At 45.9% G+C, this 26,055-nt stretch overlaps 1 protein-coding gene and 1 non-coding gene across 2 annotated transcripts in view; both read left to right on the top strand.

Annotated features, from left to right (window-relative positions):
- Positions 1-8,874, top strand: part of PRDM7 (PR/SET domain 7) — a 33,344-nt gene extending 24,470 nt beyond the window's left edge. The window contains 10 exon segments of the mRNA XM_023732521.1: positions 2,935-3,151; positions 3,856-3,963; positions 3,965-3,992; positions 4,209-4,316; positions 6,738-6,844; positions 6,954-7,107; positions 7,762-7,863; positions 8,098-8,256; positions 8,259-8,335; positions 8,674-8,874. Coding sequence (XP_023588289.1) covers positions 2,935-3,151; positions 3,856-3,963; positions 3,965-3,992; positions 4,209-4,316; positions 6,738-6,844; positions 6,954-7,107; positions 7,762-7,863; positions 8,098-8,256; positions 8,259-8,335; positions 8,674-8,874 — 1,261 coding nt within the window.
- A 1,890-nt stretch (positions 8,875-10,764) lies between these two features.
- On the top strand, positions 10,765-10,872 carry LOC111820862 (U6 spliceosomal RNA). Its single transcript, XR_002824353.1, has one exon. It is a non-coding gene; the product is annotated as a U6 spliceosomal RNA (small nuclear RNA).
- The last annotated feature ends 15,183 nt before the right edge of the window (positions 10,873-26,055 follow it).

Genomic DNA, 26,055 nt, shown 5'->3' with positions numbered 1-26,055 from the left:
CTTCAGTATGGATTACACCTCAACATAAAGAAAACAAAAATCCTCACAACTGGACCAATAAGCAACATCATGATAAATGGAGAAAAGATTGACATTGTTAAGGATTTCATTTTACTTGGATCCACAATCAACACCCGTGGAAGCAACAGTCAGAAAATTAAATGATTGCATTTGGGCAAATTTGCATTTGCATTGGGCAAATCTGCTGCAAAAGACCTCTTTAAAGTGTTAAAAAGGAAAGATGTCACTTTGAGGACAAACCATGATATTTTCAATCGACTCATATGCATGGGAAAGCTGGACATTGAATAAGGATGACCAAAGAAGAATTGATGCCTTTGAATTATGGCATTGGCGAAGAATATTGTATATACCGTGGACTGCCAGAAGAACAAACAAGTCTGTCTTGGAAGAAATACAGCCACAGTGCTCCTTGGAAGTGAGGATGACTAGGCTTTGTCTCACAAACTTTGAACATGTTATCAGGAGGGACCAGTCCCTAGAGAAGGACATTATGCTTGGTAAAGTAGAGGGTGAGGGAAAAAAAGGAAGACCCTCAACGAGATGGATTGACACAGTGACTGCAACAATGGGTTCAAACAGAACGATTGGGAGGATGGCACAGGACCGGGTAGTGTTTTGTTCTGTTGTACCTAGCGTCGCTGTGAGTCGGAACTGACTCCACAGCACCCAACAAGAACAATAACATACTTCTGCTATGAGTCGCAATGGACTTGATTGTACATACCAGTATTTCTGTTGGAGCCATCAACTAACCAGTTTCTTAAAATGTTTCTAAAAATATACATAAAACTTCATCTCTGATAGGTTTATAGGTTTATGTACATAAAGTATCTACTATATTTATTTTAAAAATTAATTGACTGGGTTGGGGATTTTAACTGGGTCCAGATAGAGGTGTGCGATAAACCGTGAGGGATAGGTTTATCTATAGAGATTCTCCATGTCAAAACCGGGTTAGACAGCACTGGATTTCACCTCTCACACTACTTTCGTAAGCCTAAAACATCTGAAATCCGTAGATGGGAATCACAGACCTTGAATCCAACCTGATCTTTCCAGTTTAGGCGGAGTGACTGCATTTTACAAACTCTCCTGTCCGAGCAGCAGAAGAGGAAGTGAGCGGCTCACTTTCATTTTATAAAAATGACACATCATTTTCTTTACTTGATGCTGTCTCTGATCACTGAATGTGGGAAAGCTAAGGGAGATTAAACAGTTCTCTCAAACCCTCTCCCAAGATCAAGACCAAAAACCAGGCTCCATTTGGGGTAAAAGGATCGTGTAGTGTGATTAAATGTACACAAATTACGTATTTTTACCAGTGTTAAGCGCCCCGCCCCCGTCTCCGCGCCCCGAGGCCGCCCCCGCGCCCCGAGGCCGCCTTCGCGCCCCGAGGCCCCCTGCAGGCCGGCCCCACCTTGGCGCCCCGCATCTGGCCCCGGGACAGTCTCCACCCCGCACAGGGGCACGCGAGGGAACGTTGGAAACCACACCCCCATGCATGACCCCGACAGCTAAGATTGAGACCGTCGTCTGCAAGACTGCCCTGCCGACTGGAGGCTACAGCCCCTCAAGGACCCCTAAGATCTGGGTCCTAGAACCGTCAGTCCCCGCGGGGTGGGGTGGGACCTTCCTCGGGAAGGTAGAGCAGGTCCCACGCCCACCGCCCAAGTCCTGAGTGGGCCCTGTCCCGTGACTGACGGGCCCAGCTCCGCCCCCCACGCCCCACCCTGACCACCGATTGGTCAGACCACTCTGGTCGCGCGCTGATTGGCAGCTTGCGCCTGACCTCGCACACGTCTTCCCTTTCCAGGGCTGGAGCGCTCAGCCACTCGGAGAGGGCGCCCGGCCCCGTGGGCAGCGCGGGGGAGCTGGGGAGACTTTGACAGGATATGGGGTGCTTCTGCCATGCCTCAAAACTCTTATAAACCCTCATAAACCGTCAGCCCGAGACCTTCAAATGTCAGCCTGTTAGACCTCTGATCTCCTCAGCCCGAAAAGCTCCAAATCCCGTCCGTCTGAGGGAATTCCAAATACCCTCAGCATCAGAGATCCCAAATCTCCTTACCCTGAGGAACCCCAAGTCCCCTCATCTTTAAACCCTCAAATACCCTGAGCCTGAAGAACCCCCATTCCCCTCAGCCTGAGAAACCCTAAATCTCTCATCCACAGAGACCGCAAATTAACTCAACTTCAGAGATCCTATATCCCCATCAGCCTAGAAACTCTTCATCTCCTCAGCCTCAGAGGCCCCAAATAACCTCGTTGTTAGATACCTTAAATCCCCTTAATGAGACCCCAAATCCCCTCAGCCTAAGAAACCCTAAATCTCCTGAGTAAGCCTGAGGCACTCTCCAATCCCTATAACCCGGTGGATCCCAAATCCTCTCAGCCTAAGCACCCCAAATCTCTTCAGCTTCAGAGACCACAAATACTGTCCTCCTCAGAGACCCCAAAAACAGCCTGAGTGACACAAGATCCCCTCAGTCTGTTATTGTTAGGTGCCGTGGAGTCGGTTCCAACTCATAGGGACAAAACACTGCCAGGTCCTACGCCATACCCACAATTGTTGTTATGCTTGAGCCCGTCATTGCAGCCACTGTGTCAACCAATCTCCTTGAGGGTTTTCCTCTTTTTCGCTGACCCGGTCCTTTAGCAAGCATGATGTCCTTCTCCAGGGACTGATCCCTCCTGACAACATGTCTAAAGTATGTAAGCGTAGTGTCACCTTCCTTCCTTCTAGGGAGCATTCTGGTTGTACTTCTTCCAAGATCCCAAATCTCCTCACCCTAAGAGACCCCAAATACCCTCACCCTGAGAGATCCCCACATCCCCTCAGCTGGAGAGACCCCATATCCTCTCAGTCTGAGACAGCGCTTCTCTTAGACATCTATCCTCCTTTACGCTCAGATTTTTCCAGAATCCCGGGATAGAGACCCCAGATCCTTATCTGAGAAACGCCGTGTCCTCTCACTGGAACAGGACCCTGAGGTCCACGTCTGACCCCGAGGCCCCCCTCAGGCAGAGCTGCACTAATGTTGTGGGGTCTGTCCCGGCCTCAGGGACCCCCCAACCGGCCAGCACCCGGACCTCCCGCAGCCCCCGTCCTCCCACCCCGCGTCTCCAGGTCTGGACACATTGGCACAGGAGCGGTGGTCTGGGCGGTGGTCCCGGCGGTCGCCTCTTCTAGAATCTTCTCTTTGCACAAGCGCTGTGGCCTTGGGCTGTGACACTCGGGGCCCGGAAGTGGTGCCGGCACCATGAGCCCCGCCTGGGTCGAGGAAGAGAGCCCTGGGGGAGAGGCGGGGAGGCCACGGTGAGGGTGGAGGGCAGGGGTGATCCACAGGGAGGAGAGAGGAGAGTTCTAAGGGGAGGGGAGGGAAGCCTATAGGGAGTGCGGTGGAGGAGGGTCCCCGGCAAGGGAGGGGAAGAGGATGGTCCAATAGGAGGGCGGAGGAGAGGTTCACCTGTAGTGCCGGGGGAGGGGCCCAAGGGAAAGGGAGGGAGGGGTGGTCCAACGGAGGGCAAGGGAGGGGTCCATGGTGAGGGTAGAGGGATGGCAGGGGTGGATCCACGTTGGTGGCAGGCGGAGGGAGGTCCACGGGAAGGAAGGAAGGGGAGGTGGCTGTAGGAGAATGAGGGCGCTAGCATCAGCACCTGTTCTGTTTGGAGAGCGCTAGAAGATGCCAGGGTCTGCTGAGTTCATCAGGAGGCACCCCGGAGGGAGGAAGAGTCATTGTCCCCCAGCTGTTCCCTGGCGAGGTGGAAGGACTGGCCTTCTGGACGTGCACCCCGTACTAGTGAGCCATTGCGGGGCCGTGTCATCTCTAGGCCAAGGATGCTTTCAGAGATATTTCCATATACTTCTCCAAGGAAGGATGGGAAGAGATGGGAGAGTGGGAGAAATTCCGCTACAGGAACATGAAAAGGAACAGTTCAAAGGAACTACAAGGCGCTGGTCACTATAGGTGACAGGTGGTGCTGCGTGCTTCTAGCTGGGGGTGGTACCAACAGGCCTCAGCCCCTGCACTCCTGTGATTCCCTCCAACCGGCTGGGAGACCTGCAGCGAAAGTTGGTTCTCTGGTGTCCCTGCTAGGCTCTCCCAGCCCATCCACTGAGCTGCTGCCCTTCCTCTTTCCTCCCAGCTTTTTCCTCTGAGGACAAAGATTTTGCTTCTTTCCAGGTCTCAAAGTCCCTCACCCAGCTTTCATGTGTCACTGAAGGCAGTCCATAAAATCCCAGACGGATGACACGGAGGATTCCCATGAGGAATGGGCATCTAGGCAGCAAGGTGAGGCCAGCAGGATTTCAAGGGGTAAGGTCCCAGTCAATCAGCCCAAACAGGAAAGATCAAGTTGAATTAAAGGTCTATGATTCCCATCTACGGATTTCAGATATTTTAGGCTCACGAAAGTAGTGTAAGAGGTGAAACCCAGTGCTGGGTTTTACTCAGGTAAAAGCAGGAGAATATATAGAGCCCCAGGACTGCCGCATTCCTCTCCTGATCACTCCAGCACACAGACCAACACTATCACCATCTTAATAGTAACAACACCAGTAGTAATAGCTACCACTTGTTTTATTTCCACAGTATTCAGGACTTTAAGTACTTTACATGAATAAACTCGCTTAAACCTTATCACATAAGAGACAACTTAAGAACAGGGTGAAGGAAAGATGAGATTTTTTTTTCTTTTTCTTTTTTTTATTTTAAGAAACTGATTAGTTGACACCCCATAGAAGCATTAAAAAAAAAAAAAAAGTTGCCATTGAGTCTATTCTGTCTCATCACAACCCCCTGTGTGTCAGAATACAACTGTGCTCCATAAGGTTTTCAACGAATGTAAACTTTCAGAAGTGGATTCCCAGGACTTTCATGCAAGGCACCTTTGGGTGTATTGGAACCTCCAACCTTTCAGTTCGTAGCTGAGCGCTTAACCATTTGTGCCACCCAGGGACTCCAATTTAAGCATAATCTTTAATTAATGATACTGCAGAAAACACTTTCAAATCACCCTTGGTGCAAACAAACCTATGAGGAGATATTTCACTGATCACCATTTTATATATGAGGAAACTGAGGTGCCAAACCCAAACCCATTTCCACCGAGTCAATTCAGACTCATAGCGACCCTATAGGACAGAATAGAACTGCCCCAAAGGGTTTCCAAGGAGCAGCTGGTGGATTCTAACTGGTGACCTTTTGGTTAGCAGCCAAACACTTAACCACTGCACCACCAGGGCTCCAACTGAGGTGCAGACATGTTCAATTACGCACCTGAGATCACAATATCAGTGAAGGTGGAGTTTAATCCAAAATGCTTACTTGCGCATTAAAAATTGCACATATTTGTAAAGCTCAGGGTGTCTCCTCCAAGGTCCAGCTGACGATTCACACCTTAGCCTTTCTCTGCTATGATGAAGTGGTTGTCACTCTAAGACCTGGACTAAGAGAAGCTTACTTATACCTGGTTTCCTTGTCCTTCTATCACTTGCAAATATAAAGGCGATTTGTATGGTGGATGGCGATGTGTAAGGTGGATGATCCCAGATGAAGAAGGAGATAGGTCCCCACACCACAGGCTCCCACTTAAGAAGAGAAAGCAATTCCTAGTCTCGGAGCTTCAGGTTAATGATTGAGAAGATGAGTAAGACAATGACTTAAGAATTTCTGTCTGCTACACGTTATTCAGTAGAAACGCATTCTTCTGCAACTGATTTCAAATGTTCATTCCTGTTGGAAGAAGTGACAGCTCCCTCAACTGGGCTCTGTGGTTTGACTCCTCTGTTTAGCCAGCCGGCCCCTCTGCATGGAGAACTCTTGGGAGACTGTTCCATATCTGATTCATCTCAGAAGTCTCAGGCCCCCTGAGAGGCCCCTGAATGTTTTCTGAATAAGTGATTGCACATTTGCAAATTAAACTGTGAGTAAGAGGGTTAAGGAATGCTGAAGATGATACCTGTGAGTTAGATTTTGACTTTGGAGATGGTTGAAGAGGTGAATTTTATAGCACAACTGTGAAAAAAAGAATTGATAATATCATATTTATACTGTATTCAGTAACGCACAAAATGCTTTTATGAATATTACTACATTTAATGTTCACTATAACCTTAAGAGGAGCCCTGGTGGTACAGTGGTTAAGAGCTGCAACTGCTAACCAGAAGGTTGGCGGTTCCAATCCACCAGCTGTTTCTTGGAAATCCTATGGGGCAGTTCTACTCTGTCCTATAGGATCACTATGAGTCAGAATCTACTTGATGGCAATGGGTTATAATCTTAAGAATTAGGATGAATGCCCGTTTATGCATAAGGAAACTAAAGGAAAGATCAAGAGAGTTAGCTAGTGGTACACCCTTACTTAGCAGAATTGGTACAGGAACCAGCTAATTAAATTTCAATATTCCAATATTTTCTAATTCCAAGTATTCTTTCCAGGATATGGCAATTTTCAACTTTTAGCATCACTGTCTCTGTTGTCCAGATACATTTCTGCAGCCATGTCTGTTCTCTTCCCAGTCACACTGCTCCATCGCTCTCATTTCCAGTGTGTTTTGTCCACTTCGTGCTTTTATACATTTTATCTCCCATCCAAAGTCCACTGGTTTATCTAAGATTCCCTCTTTCTATAAGCCCCACATTTTCTCTCACACACCTTGATTTCAACTATTCTCCCCAAGCCTTCTCCCTCCCTCACTTGCACTTACACAGAGACATTTGAGAGAAAGCCAAAGGGAAAGAGCCTGAAGGCATGGGTTCTGGTTGGGGATTTACTACCCACTGGACCCTTCGTCTTCCCTCGAATCCTGAGTCCCCAGGTGCCTCAGGGTTGTTGAAGCTCTAGTTAAGGTCATGTATGTAGCAAAGTCACGTCCTAAAGCACTAAAGAAATGCTTGTTGTCCTTTCATATATGACTCATTTTAAAGGGAATACTCAGGGCATCACTAAGTAATAAATCTAGTTTGAAGGAATTATCAGGAACAATTATGCTGAGCAGAGCTGGCCCAGAGCAGGCCCAGAAGTCAGTGTTGCCTCCTGGAGAAGCAAGTACCTCTGATAAGCACTCAAGACAGAAACCAGGTAAGAGAAAGTAATTTGGGACTAGTCCCTCCAGCTCCTCTAGAAAGGTTGATGAGCATGGTCTATGTGCCTGGGTTTAAGCAGAGACCAGAAGTTGGATGCAGTATTGAATGTAATTACCTTCAAAGTCACAGACCTGGGTTATAATCCACACAGAAGCACTGGGCGCGGGCAAATCTTCAAAATTCTCTTGAGTCCAGATTCCTAATCTGTAAAATAAGGATAAAAATACCAACCTCATAATTGTTTGAAAGAGTTAAATAAATATAAAGCAGCTGACACATGCCTGGTGTCCCATAAATCCATCTGTGATGTTAGGGACCAAGCTGTCTTCAGTGTTTTTGCCTCCACTCAATGCCTAACACATAATATGCCCTCAGCAAATATTTTCAGAATGAGCAAATGCATGACAAATCCCTTTTTAAGTAGAAAGGTTGAGAAGTTAAACCTGATAACAGGAGAAGCCAGAACCTAAAATTGGATTAAGCATCTGTAGTTAGTGTGTGTGGAGTCTTGGTCTCTGAACTGACAGCTATGGGGAAATCAGAGTCTGTAGAACAGTGATGATTTGATGGGAGACCTCTTGTTTTCTGACAAGGCAGGGACTCACACTGTACATCGTGTCAACTTGCCCACCAGTCTTCTCCACCTTAGAGCCCAGGAGAAAGGAGGTTGAGGTGAAGACGTACAACCTCTGAGAAAGAAAGGACCTCGTGTACCAGGAGGTCAGCTAGCCCCAGGATGGCGACTACCTTTGTAAGTGACCCTCCTGCCCCCAGCAGAAGGCTTAGGTCCTGGTCCCAAAACAGATCCCTTCCCTAATGACTTGGAGTCCAGGATTGAGGTCTGGGCTCTTTCTGCCTCTACCCTTGATGTCCAGGAATATGTTCTAGCCTATATCCTAATCCCTACTGCCCTCTCCGCCAGATTGTGAGAGGTGTCAGAATATGTTCCATCCTGCATCCTAATCCCTACTGCTCTATCCTCTAGATTGTGAGAAGTGTCAGAACTTCACTGATAGCTGTGCAGCTCATGGTGACCCAACGTTTGTAAAGGACAGTGCCATGGATAGTGGGCACCCCCATCACTCTGGTCTGGGAATTGGACCATCCAGCATCCCCAAGGCTAGGCTTGAAGTATGGAACAAGGCATTCGGGGCCTGCACTTTAGTCCCTACGAGGGCCAGGTGACAGAAGAAGAGGAAGCAGCCAACAGCAGCTACTCCTGGGTAGTGAGAAGCATCCACCACACAAATTAATATAGAGTTTGGAGATGCTGCAGTTCACTATTTTTATGGCCAATCAAGGTGGATGTTAAGTCTGGAATTGGGCTTTGGAACATGGTTGAGGAGCATTCTCCAAAGGCTGATCACCATGAGTGGGGCGTGGGGAAAGGAATTCATGTGGCATCACAAACAAAGCTGAGATGGGAACAGAAGGCTCCCGTGAGGAGCAGTGAGGGAGTGGGGAGGGTCAGGGCATCGAACATCAGGAGGGAGCAGGACCAGGCCCTAACCACCATAGGCACTCACCGCCAGTCGTTCTCTCCCATCCAGTCAACCTCAAGTATGTGAACTACACCCAGGACAAAGAGTAGCAGAACCTGGTGGCCTTTCAGTACCATAGGCAGATCTTCTACCGGACCTGCCGTGCCATCTGGCCTGGCTGTGAACTGCTGGTCTGGTATGGGGATGAGTATGGTCAGGAGCTGGACATCAAGTGGAACAGCAGGCAGAAGGAGTTCACTGCAGGGACAGGTGGGCGCTGAGACCCTTTTCCTTCCGTAGTTTCGTTGTCCAAACCATAAGTAGAGTAGAGTCCATCTGAAGTCCGTGAAATTCAAATCAGGTGCTTCGGAAATGAAGGATTTGTTTCACATGCTTTTTACTTTGGAGCAATTTTTGTAACTTTTTAAGTTTTTGTTCTGATTTTATTGTTTAATAATTCAGGGACAAAATGTTTAACAGCACACAGTGCTAGAGGCAAAAACAAGTTATCGGGCACTGGCCAATTCCCACCAAGGCAGTTCTTGTGGCCCTTTTAGCTCTTTCTTCTTAATCTCCTCCATATTTCTAAAAAATATTCATATGCTGTCATTCATGCATTCATTATATGAATTAATTGTCATGTGAGCTTCTACTCTGTGCTAGACTGGGTCCCAGGACTGGAAATACAGATTGATCAAGACATCAGAATAACTGCTTTGGAGCAGCTGACGCGAAGGAAACAGAACATCAACATATAGAATATATGCATCATACCAGACAGTGAACATGCACACGTGTATCACACCAGTGAACATGCACACACGTGTCACACCAGACAGTGAACATGCACACATGTGTATCACACCAGACAGTGAATATGCACACGTGCATATCACACCAGACAGTGATTAGTGCTGTGCAGAAACTCAATCCAGGGGGAGGGCAGAGTGTGAGGGAAGGGTGGGTGTTGCAGAGGAGTCAGGGAGACCTCCCTCAGAGTCCTTACAAGAAGGTGGACTGAGACGTGCAAATACCTGTGGACAGATGACTTAGGTGAAGGGAGCAATATGTGCAACCATCTGAGGCAGGATAGAGTCAGGGTGTTTGAGGATCAGCCAGGTGTCCCCATTCTGTGATCTGGACTGAACACATGAGTCAGCATGGACTTTGGCCTGAGCTGTGTTTTCCTTGTTACTATTTTGAAAGGTCATTTTATGAAGAACAGGAGATATTGAGTATATGAGTGAGTGTGCGTGGGAAAAACAGTAGATATGTGTGATGGTTTCCCTGACCAGGATGTCTCTGTGTTTGCGCGTGTGCAGTGGGAGGTGCAGCTGGTGGAGTCTGGTGGACACATGAGGCAGCCTGGAGGGTCTCTGAACCTCTCCTGTGACGCTTCTGGATTCACTTTCAGTAGTTCCTGGATGCCCTGGGTTCTCCAGGCTCCAGGGAAGGTGCTTTACTAGATTGCACGAATTAACCCTGATAATGGTACTAAGGGAACAATGGTAGTGCAGTGGTTAAAGCGCTTGACTGTTAACCAAAAAGTTGGAGGTTAGAAACGACTAGCCGCTCTGCAGAAAAAAGATGTGTTAGTCTGCTTCCTTAAAGATTACAACCTTGGAACGCTGTGGGGCAGTTCTACTCTGTCCTACAGGTTTGGACTCTATGAGTCGGAATCGACTGGATGGTCGTGGGTTTAATGGTACAAGGTATAATTTGAAACAAGACTTCCTATCATATTTTAGGTGGGGTCAGACTAAGTGAAATAAATCAAGTATGAACAGGAGGTGTGTGGCCTGAGAAAGGACATGTTTTCATTTTATAATTTCTGGAAAACTAAGAGAGACACAAGTCAGTAGGACCCAGTGTCCTTTAGTCAGTGGATCTGGGCCGGCCCTGTCTTGTTCACACCTGAGTCTCCCTAGTGACCTTTCCTATGAGGGGGGAAGGATCCACTGAGTCAGGAGCCCTAGGCCTGGAGATCCCCACATGAGACGGCAGTGTGGAGCAATGGTTAGAGAATGTGTGTGAATGAAGATATGTTTAACTGAAGACTACTCACCTGGTTCTCTGTTAGGCAGTAGGACTCGGATAAATAAAAAAGAAACATAAACCAAGACACCCTTTACTGAAACCACAAAGCAAAGAGGTGAGTTTAAAAGTAGAGAGTGCTCACTTCAGCAGCACATATACTAAAAATTGGAACGATACAGAGAAGACTAGCATGGCTCCTGCACAAGGATGACACACAAATTCGTGAAGCATTCCATATTTTTTGCTTTCTGACATCCTAGTAATAGCAGACCCTGCACAAAGTGGGTATCAGAGTAAATGCTGTGAGGAGACAAAATAATGAGAATGGTTTTACCAAAGATAATGAAATGTCACATAATGTCTGCATTTGACCATTGATTTGAGTGCATCCTTAGAAAACTGAATGTAACAAAAACCTAGGACATTTTTGGAAATTGTATGCTCTGTAGCAACTTTGTGTGAATTTTTATACAAGCACTGTTTTATGAGTTATATAAAATGTTACAAAAATAGGAAAAAAAAAAAAAAAAGCAGACAGAAAACACCACAAAGGAACAGCAGGGCCAACTACAGACTTCTCCAGAGCAACCAAGGGGCCAGAAGAAAATAGAATAATACAATAAAAGTGCTAAAAAATACAACTGTCTTCCTGGAATTACATAGTCAGCTAAACTAGTATTAAAGAACCAAGACAAACTGGTACATGTAGAAACTGTTGAATTGGTGTATGTATGTTTGCTGTGTATAGTCTCAACAAGTACAAAAAAATAAATAAAATTTAGAAAAACCAAGACAAAATAAGACCGTTTCAGGCCCAGCAAACTCTCACTAAACTTTGTTTTAGAAGGAAAAAGGAAGATGATTCTAAAAGAAGGTCTAAATTACGAGAAAAGAAGGGTAAGCAAGGAAACTGCTAAATAAGTGGTTTGGGTAATTAAACAAAAGTTAAAACTAAAAAAAATTGGACAACAAAAACATGCTGGTTTGGAAGGGGCTTATCCATATTTAAAGTGTTCTAAAGTCCATGTTTTAGTTAGGAAAGGCTCAGAGAGTCTGATGAACTTTAGACTTTAAATCCAGTATGCCTGTTGAAATGTAAAAGTTATCTGCTAAAGGAATAAGAGTTTGAAGTAAAATTAAAAGAATAGAAAAGGAAATGTTATTTTTTAAAAAATCAGTTAATCCAAAAGAAGCCGTGAAAGGATAGAAAATACAGTAAAAACAGAAAGTACAAAAGATGGAACAATTCCAGATAGATCACCAGCCCACCATAAAGATGGATGACTAAACCAACAGACTGAGATACAGATTGTATGAATGAACTAGAAGCAAATTTAGCCATGCTGTTAACAAGAGACAAGTATCTAAAGCATAAGGACATATTTAAATGTTGAAAAGCCAGAGGATAGATAAAGTTATCAAGAACAAATACGGCATACCAAAAAATATTAGCCAAAACAGATTTAGTGCAATAATCATCATTAAAATATACAGATGAAACAATATGATGACTGGAATATGCTTCAGAATAATCTGGGAGACAGTGTGAATGAAACAAGACCTTCCATAAGCTGATGATTTCTGAAGCTGGGTGATGGCTACATGGGGGTTTGTTCCAACATTCTCTCTGCTTTTGTATAATAAGATGTTTTAAAAAGCGTTATTAGGGTGAAGATGGCCATGACATGATCTCTAGAGTTCAATTTATCAGGAAGAAATAAAAATTCTCATTTTGCATGTAACTAATAACAGGCTTAAAACACACCCAGTAAAACTGACAGAAGGGTTATAAACCAATTCACTTCAGAACATAGAATTACTTCTCCAAGTTATTTGGAAGATTTTTAAAAAGACCAAAAAAATCTATGAAGACTTACAAGATGTGAACAATGAAATTAACAAGTTGATCAAACAGTCATGTAAGTAAGAAAATACACAAATGCCCAGAAACTGGAACATAAAAGAAATCTCAAGTAATTTAAATGGACTGATATTAAATAGTCCATTTACTCCTTTTATAATGCACTCATGTCAGAAATCAATTAAAAACAATATTTCCAAAAAATCCATACATTTGGAAATTTAAAAAATACACCTCTCAACAGATAGGTCAAAGAAAAACCAGAAGGAAAATTAGAAAATACTCAAAACTAAGCTGCAGCAAAGTATTATCTAGTAATAAATAATAACTTGTGTGGGTGGATCTTACAAGGGAAAAAAGTATTTATAGGGAAATTTTACAGGAAAAATGATTAAAGGAAATTTTATAGCCTAATATGTTTACATTAGAAAAGAAGAAAGGCTGGAAATAATCTAAGCATCCACCTCAAGAAGTTAGAAAAGGAAAAACAAAACCAAAAAGGTAGAGAAATGAAGATCAACGTAAGAGCAGAAAGAAATACAAATATAGAGATTGTACAAAGTGTGTTTTTCTAAAAGACTAACAAGATTTAAAAAAAGGAAAATCTTATCTTTAAGAAGATATTACTTAAGAAACAAAAAAGCATAATGTACTTACGTACATATCAACAAAAGACATGCATGGCCTTTACGGAAATAATTATAAAACTTAACAAAAGAGATTATTGAAAACTTAAATAAGTATATCATATTAATGGATAGAAAGACTTAATAGTACAAAAATACGTTAATTCCCCCTAAATATACAAATTAGATACAATTCCAATCAAAATCCCAAGACTTTTTTTTTTTTTTTTTGAAAACTGGCCAGGATTCTAAAATGTAAATGGAATACTAAAGGGAAAGACAATCAGGAAGAAGACTAAGACCTGGGGGACTCACCCAACCAGAAGTCAAGACAGTGTGACATTGGTATGGGGTGAAGAGTCTAATGAAATAAGATAGAGCACCAGGAACAAAGACGCATGCATGGAAACATGATAGATGGGGCAGGTACTGCGGATTGGGGGATGATGGGCCACTCACGAAAAGGTGCTAGGATAAACTATCATCCATTTAGAAAAAAATAAAAATGAAATCCACCACAAACGAAAATCAATTTCAGGTGAAAAAAAAGACCTAGAAGTAAAAAGCAAACTATCAACAAATTCTTACAGAAAAACCTAAGAATGTCTTTTGACTTCAGCATAGCGAAAGATTTCTTAAACCGAATACAAAAGGGACTTTCAGGTGGCTCAAGACTAAAGAGAACAACAAAATCAAAGGAAACAACCTCTCCTCCCACACCAAAAAGAAAACCATCCATTAAAGATGCTGCACGTCACTACTGTGACATAAGAAGGCACCATCCCCAAACGCCAACTCTGTCCATGGAATGTACAGCCAGGCAAAGATACTCTCGCAAGAAAAGAGGAAATGAGAATCAATACAGGTCAGCTGATAAGAAATTCTCTAATCATCAACTGTGAAGCGTAAAACTGTAACACAATATTTTATACTGAATTATATTCCCCAAACAAGCATTTGGGGAAAGGAAAAATCAGATTTTTGAATCAGAAAGAAATTAAAAAACTAAGAACAAAAATGGACAAAAACCTTCTTGGGGAACATCTAGCTTAACTGGCATAACACAGTTTATAAAGACAATGTTCGACATTCTACCTTGGTGAGTAGCATCTGGGGTCTTAAAAGCCTGTGAGCATCCAGCTAAGATACTCCACTGGTCTCACCCCTTCAGGAGCAAGGGAGAATGAAGAGAACAGGATACAGGGAAAAGATTAGCCCAAAGGACTAATGGACCACAGCTACCAAGGCCTCCACTAGACTGAGTCCAGTACAGCTAGATGGTGCCCAGCTACCACCACTGACTGCTCTGACCAGGATCACAGCAGAGGGTTCTGGACAGAGCTGGAGAAGGATGTAGAACAAAATTCTACACACAAAGAAAGATCAGATTTACTGGCCTGACAGAGACTGGAGAAACCCTGAGAGCATGGCCCCCGGATGCCCTTTTAGCTCAGTGGTGAAGTCACTCCCGAGGTTCACTGTTCAGCTGGGTGTTGGACAGCCACATAAAACAAAACGGGACTAATGAGGCACAGCAGTCCAAGGACAAGGACTACAAGGCAGTAGGGGACAGGAAAGCTGGTGATAGGGAACCCAGGGTTGAGAAAGGACAGTGTTGACATATCGTGGGGTTGTTAACCATTGTCATAGGGCAATATGTGTACTAACTGTTTAATGAGGAACTATTTGTTCTGTAAACCTTCATCTAAAGTATAAAAAAAAAAAAAAAAGAATTATCTATGTGAGATCACATTGACAACAGCAACTCGAAAGGTTTGATGGGAAGCCTAGGGGACAGTGAGTTGAAGATAATGGTGGTGGCATAATTTGGAAAAGGATAGTGAGAATAGCAGCACAAATGGAACAGTGTAATCGATGTCACTGAATTGTACATGTAGAAATTTTTGAAATGGTGTATCTTTGGCTATGTATATTTTCACCAAGGAAATAAAAGTTGAGAAGGGAGAGTGTTAACATGTCATGGGTTGTTAACCAATGTCATAAAACAATATGTGTACTCACTGTTTAATGAGAAACTATTTGTTCTATAAACCTTCATCTAAAGTACAATTTTAAAAAAATGTTTTAAATAATGGACAAAAACCAGACACAAAAAAGCACCCTTTCCATAAAAGAAAGGATTGACAAATACTATTACAGACTGGAAGAAGATACCTGCACCACATCTGAGTGGCAAAGAAATCAGCTCTAGAATTCACGAAGCATTTCCACAGATCAATAAGAAAAACAGCCCAAGAGAAAAGTGGGCAAAAACATAAACAGGCAATTCATGGAAGACACACCAATGGCCAACAGACATAAGAAAGGGCACTCAGCTTCATCGATAATCAACTTAAAACCTCTGAGACGCAACTTTACATCCATTAAAATAAGACAAAAGTTAAGTCTTCAGATATTAGGTGAGGGTAAGGCCCTGCTGGTGGCAGGTGTGGCTGACACCAGTTCTCTGAGAGCAATGTGGAATCACCTGTTCACAAGTGAGGTTGTGCAGGCGTGACCTCTGCACCCTGGGTCTTAGGGAGACTCACCCATGTTCCCAAGGTGACAAGTCAAGGAATGCTCACAGCAGCACTGTTTAATAGCCTAAAATTGGAAATAACTTAGATGTCCATCAAGAAAGGATTGGCTCCATTACAAGGGAACACCTTATAGCAGTGAAAACAAATGGGCTTACCAGAGCTGCATCTATCATAGACTCAAGATGCAGGCAGGTGCGGCAGATGGTTCCTCTATGGCACTATGTGTGGTTTAGTCACTCAGCTTTGGGGGTACGTACACGTGAGTAAAAGATAAAGCCACACACAGAATGACAAATACCTAATTAGAATAATGGTGACTTCTGGGGAGATGGAACAGTAAGCAGTCTGAGAAGAGGGCCATTTGATAATGCTTTATTTCTTCAGCTGCAGGTTGATGGTTTCATTAAATTATTTTTTCATACCTTATGTAATTTAAGTTCTGCATAAATGAAATATTGGTAAATATTGATACTTGATTTTTTACATACTGACTTGTATAATTTCTGTACATTATGCAGGTTCTGACAAAGGTCTTCTAAGGTGAAAAGGAAAACTATTTCTAAACAAACCAACAGAAGTAACCCAACTCTGGCCTCTCAGAGGTGCTGGAATGGTCACATGAGGAGTTTAAGATGTAAGATGGTGAGGAGAGCTGACAACTCGTTGATTATGGCCACTCAAAATGGGTAATGTGCAGTTGACAGAGGTCATGGGGCACTTGGAGGGATGGGGGAGCCGAGTCAGAACAGGTGACCCTCAGGAGATGTGTGCACACGGGCTGTTCCATCCTGAGAACCAGTGACCTTTCTCGGTTTCGGAGAAAGTGAACCACCATCTTGTGTGAGAAAATTCATAGATTACAGACACAGAAAGATAAGGGCAGAGAACATGCCAGACGGTAAGGACCTGCAGATTCAAGGAGGAGCTTCCTGAGCTGGGAAGGCGGTGGGAACCCCTGAAGCAGGACTGCTTCCCCTAGACGTGGGCCTGAGGTGACTCTCCCTGGACCCTCTAACCCCTCAGACCACCCTCCAAGTGCTGAATTGGGGGTGGGGGGCACCTCCTGGGCACGGCCCGGTGTGATACATCCAGGGCACTTGGCTTTGTCAGTGGAATATTCTTCCCAAATTGTTTAAGCTGAATCTAATCAAGCCTTTGGATCAGAGATCTACTTTACAGGAAATACAGGGATGGAGAAGTGAGTCAAAAAACACCACAAGGAAAAGAAATAGACAAACCCAGATGTGGGACAACTGGCCTGGGCTCTTCAAAGAGTCAATGTCTAAAGACAACCAGAAAGACTACTCAACCTGAGACGAGAGAGACAAACAACAAAGGGTGGCCTGCATCCTGGTTTGGGAAAAAGACCACAAAAGGTATTTGTGGCCAAAGGGGGTAAATTATACATGTTTAGATGGAGAAAAATGTGTAGAACAAAATTCTGCCTCACAAAAAAAAGACCAGACTTACTAGTCTGACAGAGACTGCAGAAACCCCAAGAGTGCAGCCCCAAGACAAAGTTTTAACTCAGTAGTGAAGTCACTCGTGAGGTTCACTCTTCAGCCAAAGATTAGACAGTCCCATAAAACAAAACAAGACTAAATGGGCACACCAGCCCAGGGGCAAGGATGAGAAGGCAGGAGGGGACAGGAAAACTGGTAACAGGGAACCCAAGGTCAAGAAGGGGAGAATATTGACATGTCATGGGGTTAGCAACCAATGTCACAAAACAATATGTGTATTAATTGTTTAATGAGAAATGAATTTGCTCTGTAAACTGTCATCCAAAGTACACGAAAAAAAATTATACATGTTTTTCCTAGATGTGATAATGCTACTGGGTAAGTAGGAGAAAAATTCCTTAGGAATTTAGGAGGGAGGTATATCTGCAACTTTCAAATAGTTGAGCTAGAGAGATAGATAGGTGGGTGGAGAGAGAGATAGGTACATGGTGCGGAGGCAGGTGGATGGGTGGGCTGGGTGGGGCAACACATGCTAGCGTGACCCTCCCCATGAGTCACACCCCATGTGGTTCTTCCCCTTGAGTGAGGACAGAACCTATAATGTGCTTGTAACCAATAGAATATGGTAAAGGTGATGAGACATCACTCCCATGGTTACATCACATTATAGAAGACTCAGTTTTAGCAGACTGGATCAAGAGATTAGCCCAGTGGCCCTGAAGAAGCCACAGACATGTGAACTTCCTGTGGAGGGCCACAGGGCAGTGGGTAGCAGGGCCTGTAAGAGCTGGGAGCGGCCTCCAGGCAGCAAGAAAATGGAAACCACAGTCCTACAACCATAAAGGAGATGGACTGTGCCAACAACCGGAGTGAGCTTGGAAGTGGAGTCTCCCCTAGACAAGCCTCCAGATGAGAACACAGCCTGGTCAACATCTTGATTGCAGCCCATGAGACCCCAGTCTCACCGTGCTTCACCCCTGACCAAAGGCACTCAACTTGTGCTATTTTAAGCCACCAAGTTTGTGGTATTTGTTACACAACAATAGAAAACTAATAAAGAAAGATGGATGGATGGACAGAGAGACAGATGAGCAAATACAGAGAAATGTTAACATAGTGAATCTCATGGTGAGTGACTCATGATCATTGTATTATTCCAACTTCTCCGTGTGTTTGAAATTCTTCTTAATACCAAGGTGTGGGAGGGGGGAGTCCTCAACTCTAAATGTGTCTCTCCTATTTAGAAACCCAGTGCCCAAGTCTGCAGGCCCTTCCCCGTCAGTCTGCCAGTCCCCCACTGCCTTCATCCCACGATGGCCTCCTTCACTTACAAACAGGCCCAGGCCTTCGCACCTACTGGTGCCCCCACCCTCCTCACCCCAGGCCTCTCCAATGCTTCTCTAACCCTCCGGACTAGACAGGTCTCGTCACACACCACCTTGCAAACTCAGCCTTACTGAGAAGTTACAGAGCAAACCTGTGAGGCTGTGCGTGGCCATCACAGGCACTCAATACACATTTGAATGGTGAGTGAAATCCCCAGCAGTCCAACTGAAGACCAGGGCTTGGTGTGGGACAGCGACAGGACAGGAATTTTAGCCTCCCCTTGGCACTTGATGGGCAATGTCTGCATGGGAATCTAGAAAACAGGAATCAAAGAACAACATGCCCACATTTATGGCCTAGAAAGGTGCAGGGCCTTCTCAAACAAGTTTCTCTCAAGGAAATTCAGCCTTTTGTTCTAAATCTAATTGCTTCATTCCTTCATTGCTTTATGCTATTTCTTTTCCTTATGGTGTCTTTTAACTCACTCTAGAGGGAAGCGCAAACAGGAGTGCCTGGCCCAGTCAGCTCAGGCGTGGTCGAGACCAGGACACCGGCTGCCCACATGCAGCCCTACAAGTCTCCCATCAGCCCTGGGTGAGCTCAGTTGTGATCCGTTGGTTTTATTACCAGGGTTCAGTCCACTTGAGCCCCATGTGGCAGGAGGGGGAGGTGCGGCCCAAGAGAAGAGCCGCCCCTTCCTCTGGTGGTCCCCTTTCAGGCAAACTCTTTCTGAGGCCAAAGTTCTACCCTTCCACAATGAAGGCAGCTTTCACAGGGTGCACAAAGCTCGGCCCCACAGGCTCTCTCCTCTAACCGCGACCCCAGCGTCCCTGAGCTCAGAAAGGATAGAGCAAGTGTCTGAAGGTATTGAATCTAGAAATCATATTCAAAATTATGTAAGGAATGGGGAGGTGGGAGCACAGACTTAAACTCTTCATTTTATTTAACTTATTTCATCCATACTGCTGTTTAATTTTATTTGTTTTTATTTTTCCACATGCAAGATGACTTTTAAAATGTGGAGATTTTAGGTCTGTCCCTTGGCCAACTGTGGGGCCGGGCAGTGGGAATAGGGTCTCTGAGCCCCAGATATTGGTAAGGCTCAGGAAGGGAGCCTATAGCTCAGGCAGGAGGAGGTTTGTTGACTGGCAAGCAGTAACCGAGCACCTGAACTCCCCACACTATATGAGGTCCCAAGTAGGGGTGAGGGGACCTGGGCTGTCCCCTGGGGTTGGGCTCGGGGCAAACACGGACAGCTTTACACACATTAACCCATTTAAATAGACAAGATTATCCCAATTTCACAAGCCTGAGGCTCAGAGAGGTTCAGGTCCTGCAAGGCCATGGACTAGGGCAGGGGGAAGGGGGAGGCCACCTGCCAGCCCAGGGCCCAGTACATGACACATGTGCCACAGACGCGTGTGGGGTGAACAAAATAACTCTGTAGCAATCGAGGGAGGACAGACAGACAGAGCAGAGGAGGTGCTGCCCGACACCACAGTCCATGGTCTTCCCAGCGAGCAGACCTCCAGCAAGGCCACTGTCCTCAGGATTGACCCTATGACACCAGGTGGCCCTCATGCTGGCTTCCCACCGCTCCCCCTGCCACATCACTGCCCAGAGAGTTGGGGAGGTTGATAGTCCTTGGGCAAACAGGACGTCATCACTGAGGGACAAGGCCAGAGCGGCTAGCTGCCTCTGCCACACACGCCTCTGTGACCGAAGTGGCTGCACAGCAGTGGCCGGGCCAGCCTGCTTCCTGCTCTGACTGTCTGCAGCCCAGGTAAAGGCAGCTGGGGCATGGCTGGCAGGTGAGGGTCTCTCATCTGGACCCCGGCACACAGGGTCCTCTAGAGGCAGCCAGGTGGGGAAAGCCTCACTGGGGCCAAGCAGTACAAGAGGGCAAATTTGAAACTTGGTCAATCTGACCTCAACCTCTGAACTCTGCCCTGTCTGGCCTGACTCCAACCCAGGCTCCGAGGGGCACTTTTTGGAGTGGGGGCGGGGGGGTGCTGCCGCCTCTGATGCCGCCTTCTAAACCCAACTCTGCCACGGCCTGACCTGCTTCAAGATGCGTCCTGGCCCACCACAGATAAGTGCAGTTTGGAAACATGCACACGGGAAAGATGAAGGTGTATCTTCTTAGAATTTACTGAAAAGAGTTTTAAAAAATTAGTTGGGAGAAGAAAAGTAAGATTCTGTTAATCTCCTCACTCAGAGAAAGCCTTATAGCATTTTGAAATACACAAATTAAGACTTTTTTCAAGATGGCATACTTAATGGCAACAACTACATTGTTTTTCTTTCTAATCGTACGTGGTTGTGCAGGGTAAAGGAGTTCAGAGAGTACATAAATTAAAAACCATCTATGATTCTGTAATCCACAAGGAACATGTATTAATACAGAAAACCAGAGGCTCTGTTCATCATAAACACACTCACCCGCACATGCCTGCACATGCAGACACATGCACTCACACACGTGTGCACATTTTTCTTTAACAAAATGTAGCATATTGAACCTCCTGTTTTGTTTTGTCACCTGCCTTTTTCCCTTTACAAAGTATCATGACTCCTTCCTTCCAGTTCTCAGTTACATAGTACTGGGTTGTGAGGTGGTTTATTTAACAACCCCTGTTGGACAGGAGAGTCGCTTGATGGCACAAATGGTTTGCACTCGACTACTAATGGAAAGGTTGATGATTTAACTCAGAGGTGCCACGGAAGACAGATCTGACAATCCACTTCTGAAAGATCACAACCTTGAAAACCCTATGGAGCAATTCTACTCTGTCACATGGGGTTGCCATGAGTCGGAATCAACTCAACAACAACAGGTTTGGTTTTGTTGGACGTGGAGGTTGTTTCCCAAAGGCTTGACACAGGTCTTGGCACAGATTTAGTTATGCAATGCATTTAATCACTCAGGGCTCAAGATAATTCTCAGATTCCCTGGACTTGGTGAAAAGTGGCACTCCACCTCGGGAGGTGTTTGGGAAACCTTTGAGGCCATGAAGCGGGGGAGGGTACCCAGTTGTTTTCTGGGGGAATGGAGGATCCACTCCTGTGAGTCCTTATCCCAAATGTGCTCCCTGAGACTCCCTTCTTGCTGTTTTTGTAGCTTTTTGCCCACATGGCTCCTTCAGATGAGGCTCCTGAGAGGCCACGGGAGCTTGGGTTGATGCTGATGCCCCAGGAGGTGAGTGCTGCATGCAAGGGAGCCTCAGTGGACGGTGGACGGTGGCCTGTGCAGCCTGTGCCTTGTGCCCTCACCTTCTGTCCCTCCAGGGTGCACTCCCCAACTCCCACCTCAGTATCAGGAGGCAGAAGAGAGACTGGGTGATCCCTCGCATCAGCTGCCCCGAGAATGAAAGGGGCCCATTTCCCAATAACCTGGTTCAGGTACAGGAGGGGCTTCTGGGTTCTTCAAGGGGCTCCAAGAAGAGGAATTTAGACCTAATGCCGGGCGTCCTCTGCCTGTTTCTGTGTTGTCTTCAGGTCATATCCACCAAAGACAGAGAAGTCAAGGTTTTCTACAGCATCACTGGCTCTGGGGCTGACCAGCCTCTTCGAGGTATGTTTATTATCAAGAGGGAGATAGGATGGCTGCAGGTGTGATGGAGAAGAAATCCCTCACTATACAGTGAGTGTCTTGATGGTTTCAGGGTTGCTGGTGAGAGGGTCACCATCCTATTTTCTCAATGTCCAGGCAGCCATTTGATTTTTGCAGTTACTTATGAAAGAGTTTTTGAGCACTTGTTATATTCCAGGTACCACACATGATGTTTGTAAAAGAGTGGGCAGAGCTGGGTCTACCCCATTTTGAAATAGCTCTAGAATCACGGACAAGTTACCTAGCCTTGTGGAGCCTCAGTCCATGTCTGTGAAAGGGAAGATGGGGATGCGTCGTGCACAGGCTTGGATGAGGGTGCCATGAGGTGGCACACAAGCTGCTGAGCAGAAAGAAAAATCGATACAAGTGCAACAGCATTACTGCTATTATTGCATCTACCAATCAATAATGCCAATAGGTAATAAATAATAATGAAGAGTCCAGCTCTAGGGGTGCTGGCAGCACAGATAAGGGTATGGGAATGAAAGTGGCTGAGCATAGAGAACTTCAAGGTCTTGTGACCCTAAGCTGGAACAGTGACAAGACTAAGAACATTCTAGACAATCTTCAAATGTTAAGTGTAGGCTCCAGAGCTGAGCAGCTGCAGTCACAGCCCTCATGTGGTCCTTATCTGCGCTGAGCCTTAGTTTACTCTTGTTGTACGGATTACATGGGTTAATGCACGTGAAGTACTTGGTTAGCTGTTGTTACAAGCAACTCTCCAAGTTAGGCTGAGACTGCAGGCTTGACCTAAATAAAGCCTCAACTCTGTTGAGTGCGTCTCATTCAGGGACCAGTTCCTCCCCCTGGACAGGTTCAAAGCAAGTTCATCACCTGCTCCAAAATCCACACCTGATGGGGGGAAGAGGAGGGGAAGGGGGACAGGGGAAGGGAGGGGAAGCGGAGGGTCAGGGGAGGAGAAGCAAGTGAAGCAGAAATTGTACACCTCAGCTTTCTTAGACCTTCCTTGGGAATCTGACCATGTGGTCACTCCCAGTTGCAAGGGAGGCTGTGAGCTAAGGGAACATGCCTGAAGTGCCTTATATGGAAAACAGGGAAGATGGGGAGAAATGGACACATACAAGCTCTGGAGTGGATATTCCCACAGTGGAGAAGCAGGACTTTCTCAGCACCTCTGGTGGTTCTGGGACCAGAGATGGTAAGAAGTGGGTCTCTCCAGGCCCATATGGATAAATTGTCCCCACCCAGGATGACCCACATGCTGTCCTCGGGCCACAGGAAGATGGAGATGCCAAATGTCTCCCGAGCCCCAGCAAGGCCAACCCCTTCCTGTCCACTTGCCCATCACTGTTTTGTAGCTCTTCCTCCACGCCACGTCTTCAAATGGGAATGTTGCTGAGGAGATCGTGATCACAGTGATAGACCAGAATGACAAGCCCCAATTCACCCAGGAGGTCTTTGAGGGGTCCGTGATGGAAGGAGCCCACACAGGTTGTTAGAATGATGGGGGGTTACTGACACTGGAGGTAAAATCAGTGAAACTAAAGCATAAATACCAGAGAAAGTCTTATTAAGAATCAACACCCTGGGCTGTAGGGGGTGGGCGTGGCTGAGCCACTCTACAGGTGACAGTCTCAGCTTTGAGGTTGGGAAAGCAGCCCTGGGTCTGCATGAGGCTTTTGGTTTCAAGAAACAGAGACCCTCCCAGGCTTGCTCAGGTAAGTGCGGGTGGGGGGGACCATCAGGCAGACAGGGTCCCACAGAGATGGGCAAATGCAACAAAAGCAAAACAGGTCCTTCGGGGTCTCAGGAGATCCCGGCCATGGGCCTGCACATGGACTCTGTCTTCTCTGTGCCTGCGAGTTTCCTCTTCTCCATAACCAGCTTTCCTCACACCCTCCGAGCCCCTTCTTCACCTTACGGTCAGCCCCAGGACTGCTTCACCCTGTGGCTTCAGCTTCCATGCCTTCATATTTCCCAGTTCACACTCCCGAAAGCAGGACTCTGGTTCCCGCTTTCGCCTCAGGGGCCACCCTGCTCCAGTCGGCTTTTGTGGGAAGGTCAGGAGTCGTCTCGTGTGTGTCGTGCTTGAAAACCTGGCTGCTGACGGTTTTCCTCCTCCCAGCCCCTGAAGATGGACGGTTTCTCCCGGATGCACCTGTTGGTGTGGCATCATGTTCTGAATACCCAAGATCCCTGGGCTCCCTACCCTACAGTTTTGGGGCAGACACTGAGGTCCCAGTTCTCTGGGGCTGAAAATAAAACAACACTGAAAATTACGAGACATTTCATAGGAAAATGACACTCTGATGGGTGCTCTCTTTCTCCTTATTGATTTGCTCAATAATCGTTGGAGAGTATGAGCCACTAGCTGCCATTGATGAGTTCTCCCTCTTTTCTACCCGCAATGCCTCACCTGCCAGCACCAACTGCCTCTGACTGACCCATACAAGGCCATTTTAGGCTCCCTTGGTGGAGGTGCTTCGTTCTGGCAACCAGGGTGCACTATCCCACCCACCTCTCCCCCTCCACTTGAGCTCCTAGTGGCCAGATAGGACTCCCCTGACCAGTGTGTGTGGGTGTGTGTGTGGGGAGGGGTGATGATGGGACAGTGAAAGACAAGATGGGAATCTCCATCAGTCTCCAGCCTCTAAAGTATTTTAACTGGGGAGAGGGTCCTCCATAGTGACCGCTATGTCTAAAGATGCCCTAAAGATTTCTAAAAAATCAACAAGTAATTTGGAAACTGCTATAGTAATTAGATGAATTACTTGAACTAGAACTTGTATCACTTGCTAAGCAGCTTTATAATCTGTATAGTTAGCAGACCCATAGGAAACACATTCAGTTTCAGAGTAACATGCTAACATGTATCACCATGCTGGCTGCTGGTTGCTGTGATAATCACTGCTCCCCATCTTTGCAGGAACCTCCATGGTGCGGGTCATGGCCACTGATGCCTACAACAACCTGAACACCTACAATGTGGCCATCATTTCCTCTATCCTCAGCCAAGAGCACTCTTTGCCTCATGACAACACGTTCACCATCAGCTGGTACATGGGGGTCATCAGTGTGCTGGCCTCTGGGCTTGACTGAGAGGTCAGGGACCGGTGGACCCAGAGGGTGGTGTGGTCAAACATACATCTGTCCCTGATGGGAAGGCCCAGCCACCAGCCAATCAGAACAGACAACTGAATAATCAAAACAGACACCAACCCATCAGAACAAACACTGATCCATCAGAACAGATACCCAACCAATCGGAGCAGATGCCTGACCAGTCAGAACAGACACTAACCCATCAGAATAGGTGCTGACCCATCAGAACAGGCACTGACCAATCAAAACACACACTGGCCAATCAGAACTGGTGCTGACCAATCAGAATAGGTGCTGAAAACCAGAACAGACATTGACCAATCAGAATAGACACTAGGCAATCAGAACAGATGCCCAAATAGAACAGACACTGACCAATCAGAAAAGACACTAACCAATCAGACCAAGCTCTGACCAATCAGAACAGACACTGACCAATCAGAACACACATTAACCAATCAGAACAGGTGCTAACAGTCAGAACACACACTGGCCAATCAGAACAGACACAGATCCATCAGAACAGACACTGACCTATCAGCCCATGCACCCCTTAGATGCTGTCCTGGAGCATCAGGCTGACTGTGAGCACTGGGCATCACCAGCACTAAGGTGTCGCTGAAGTAAATCAGAAATGCGATACACATGCCTCCATTCTGCCAGTCTGCCTCCCACGGAATCAGACAGCATCTTTGGCGAGGATACAGAAACCCTCCCTGACAGATAACACAGATTAATGGAACAGAGTTGAGAATCCAGATATAAGCTCATCCACCTATGAGCAGTTGATTTTTGACAAAGGCCCAAAATCCATTAATTGGGGAAAAGACAGTCTCTTTAAAAAATGGTGCTGGCATAACTGGATATCCATCTGCAAAAAAACTGAAACAAGACCCATACCTCACACCATGCACAAAAACTAACTCAAAATGG

This window comes from Trichechus manatus, unplaced genomic scaffold (assembly GCF_000243295.1).
Source record: "Trichechus manatus latirostris isolate Lorelei unplaced genomic scaffold, TriManLat1.0 scaffold00053, whole genome shotgun sequence".
NCBI classification, from domain to species: domain Eukaryota; kingdom Metazoa; phylum Chordata; class Mammalia; order Sirenia; family Trichechidae; genus Trichechus; species Trichechus manatus.
The sequence above is the reverse complement of the archived record's forward strand: the minus strand, read 5'-3'. Positions and strand labels throughout refer to the sequence as shown.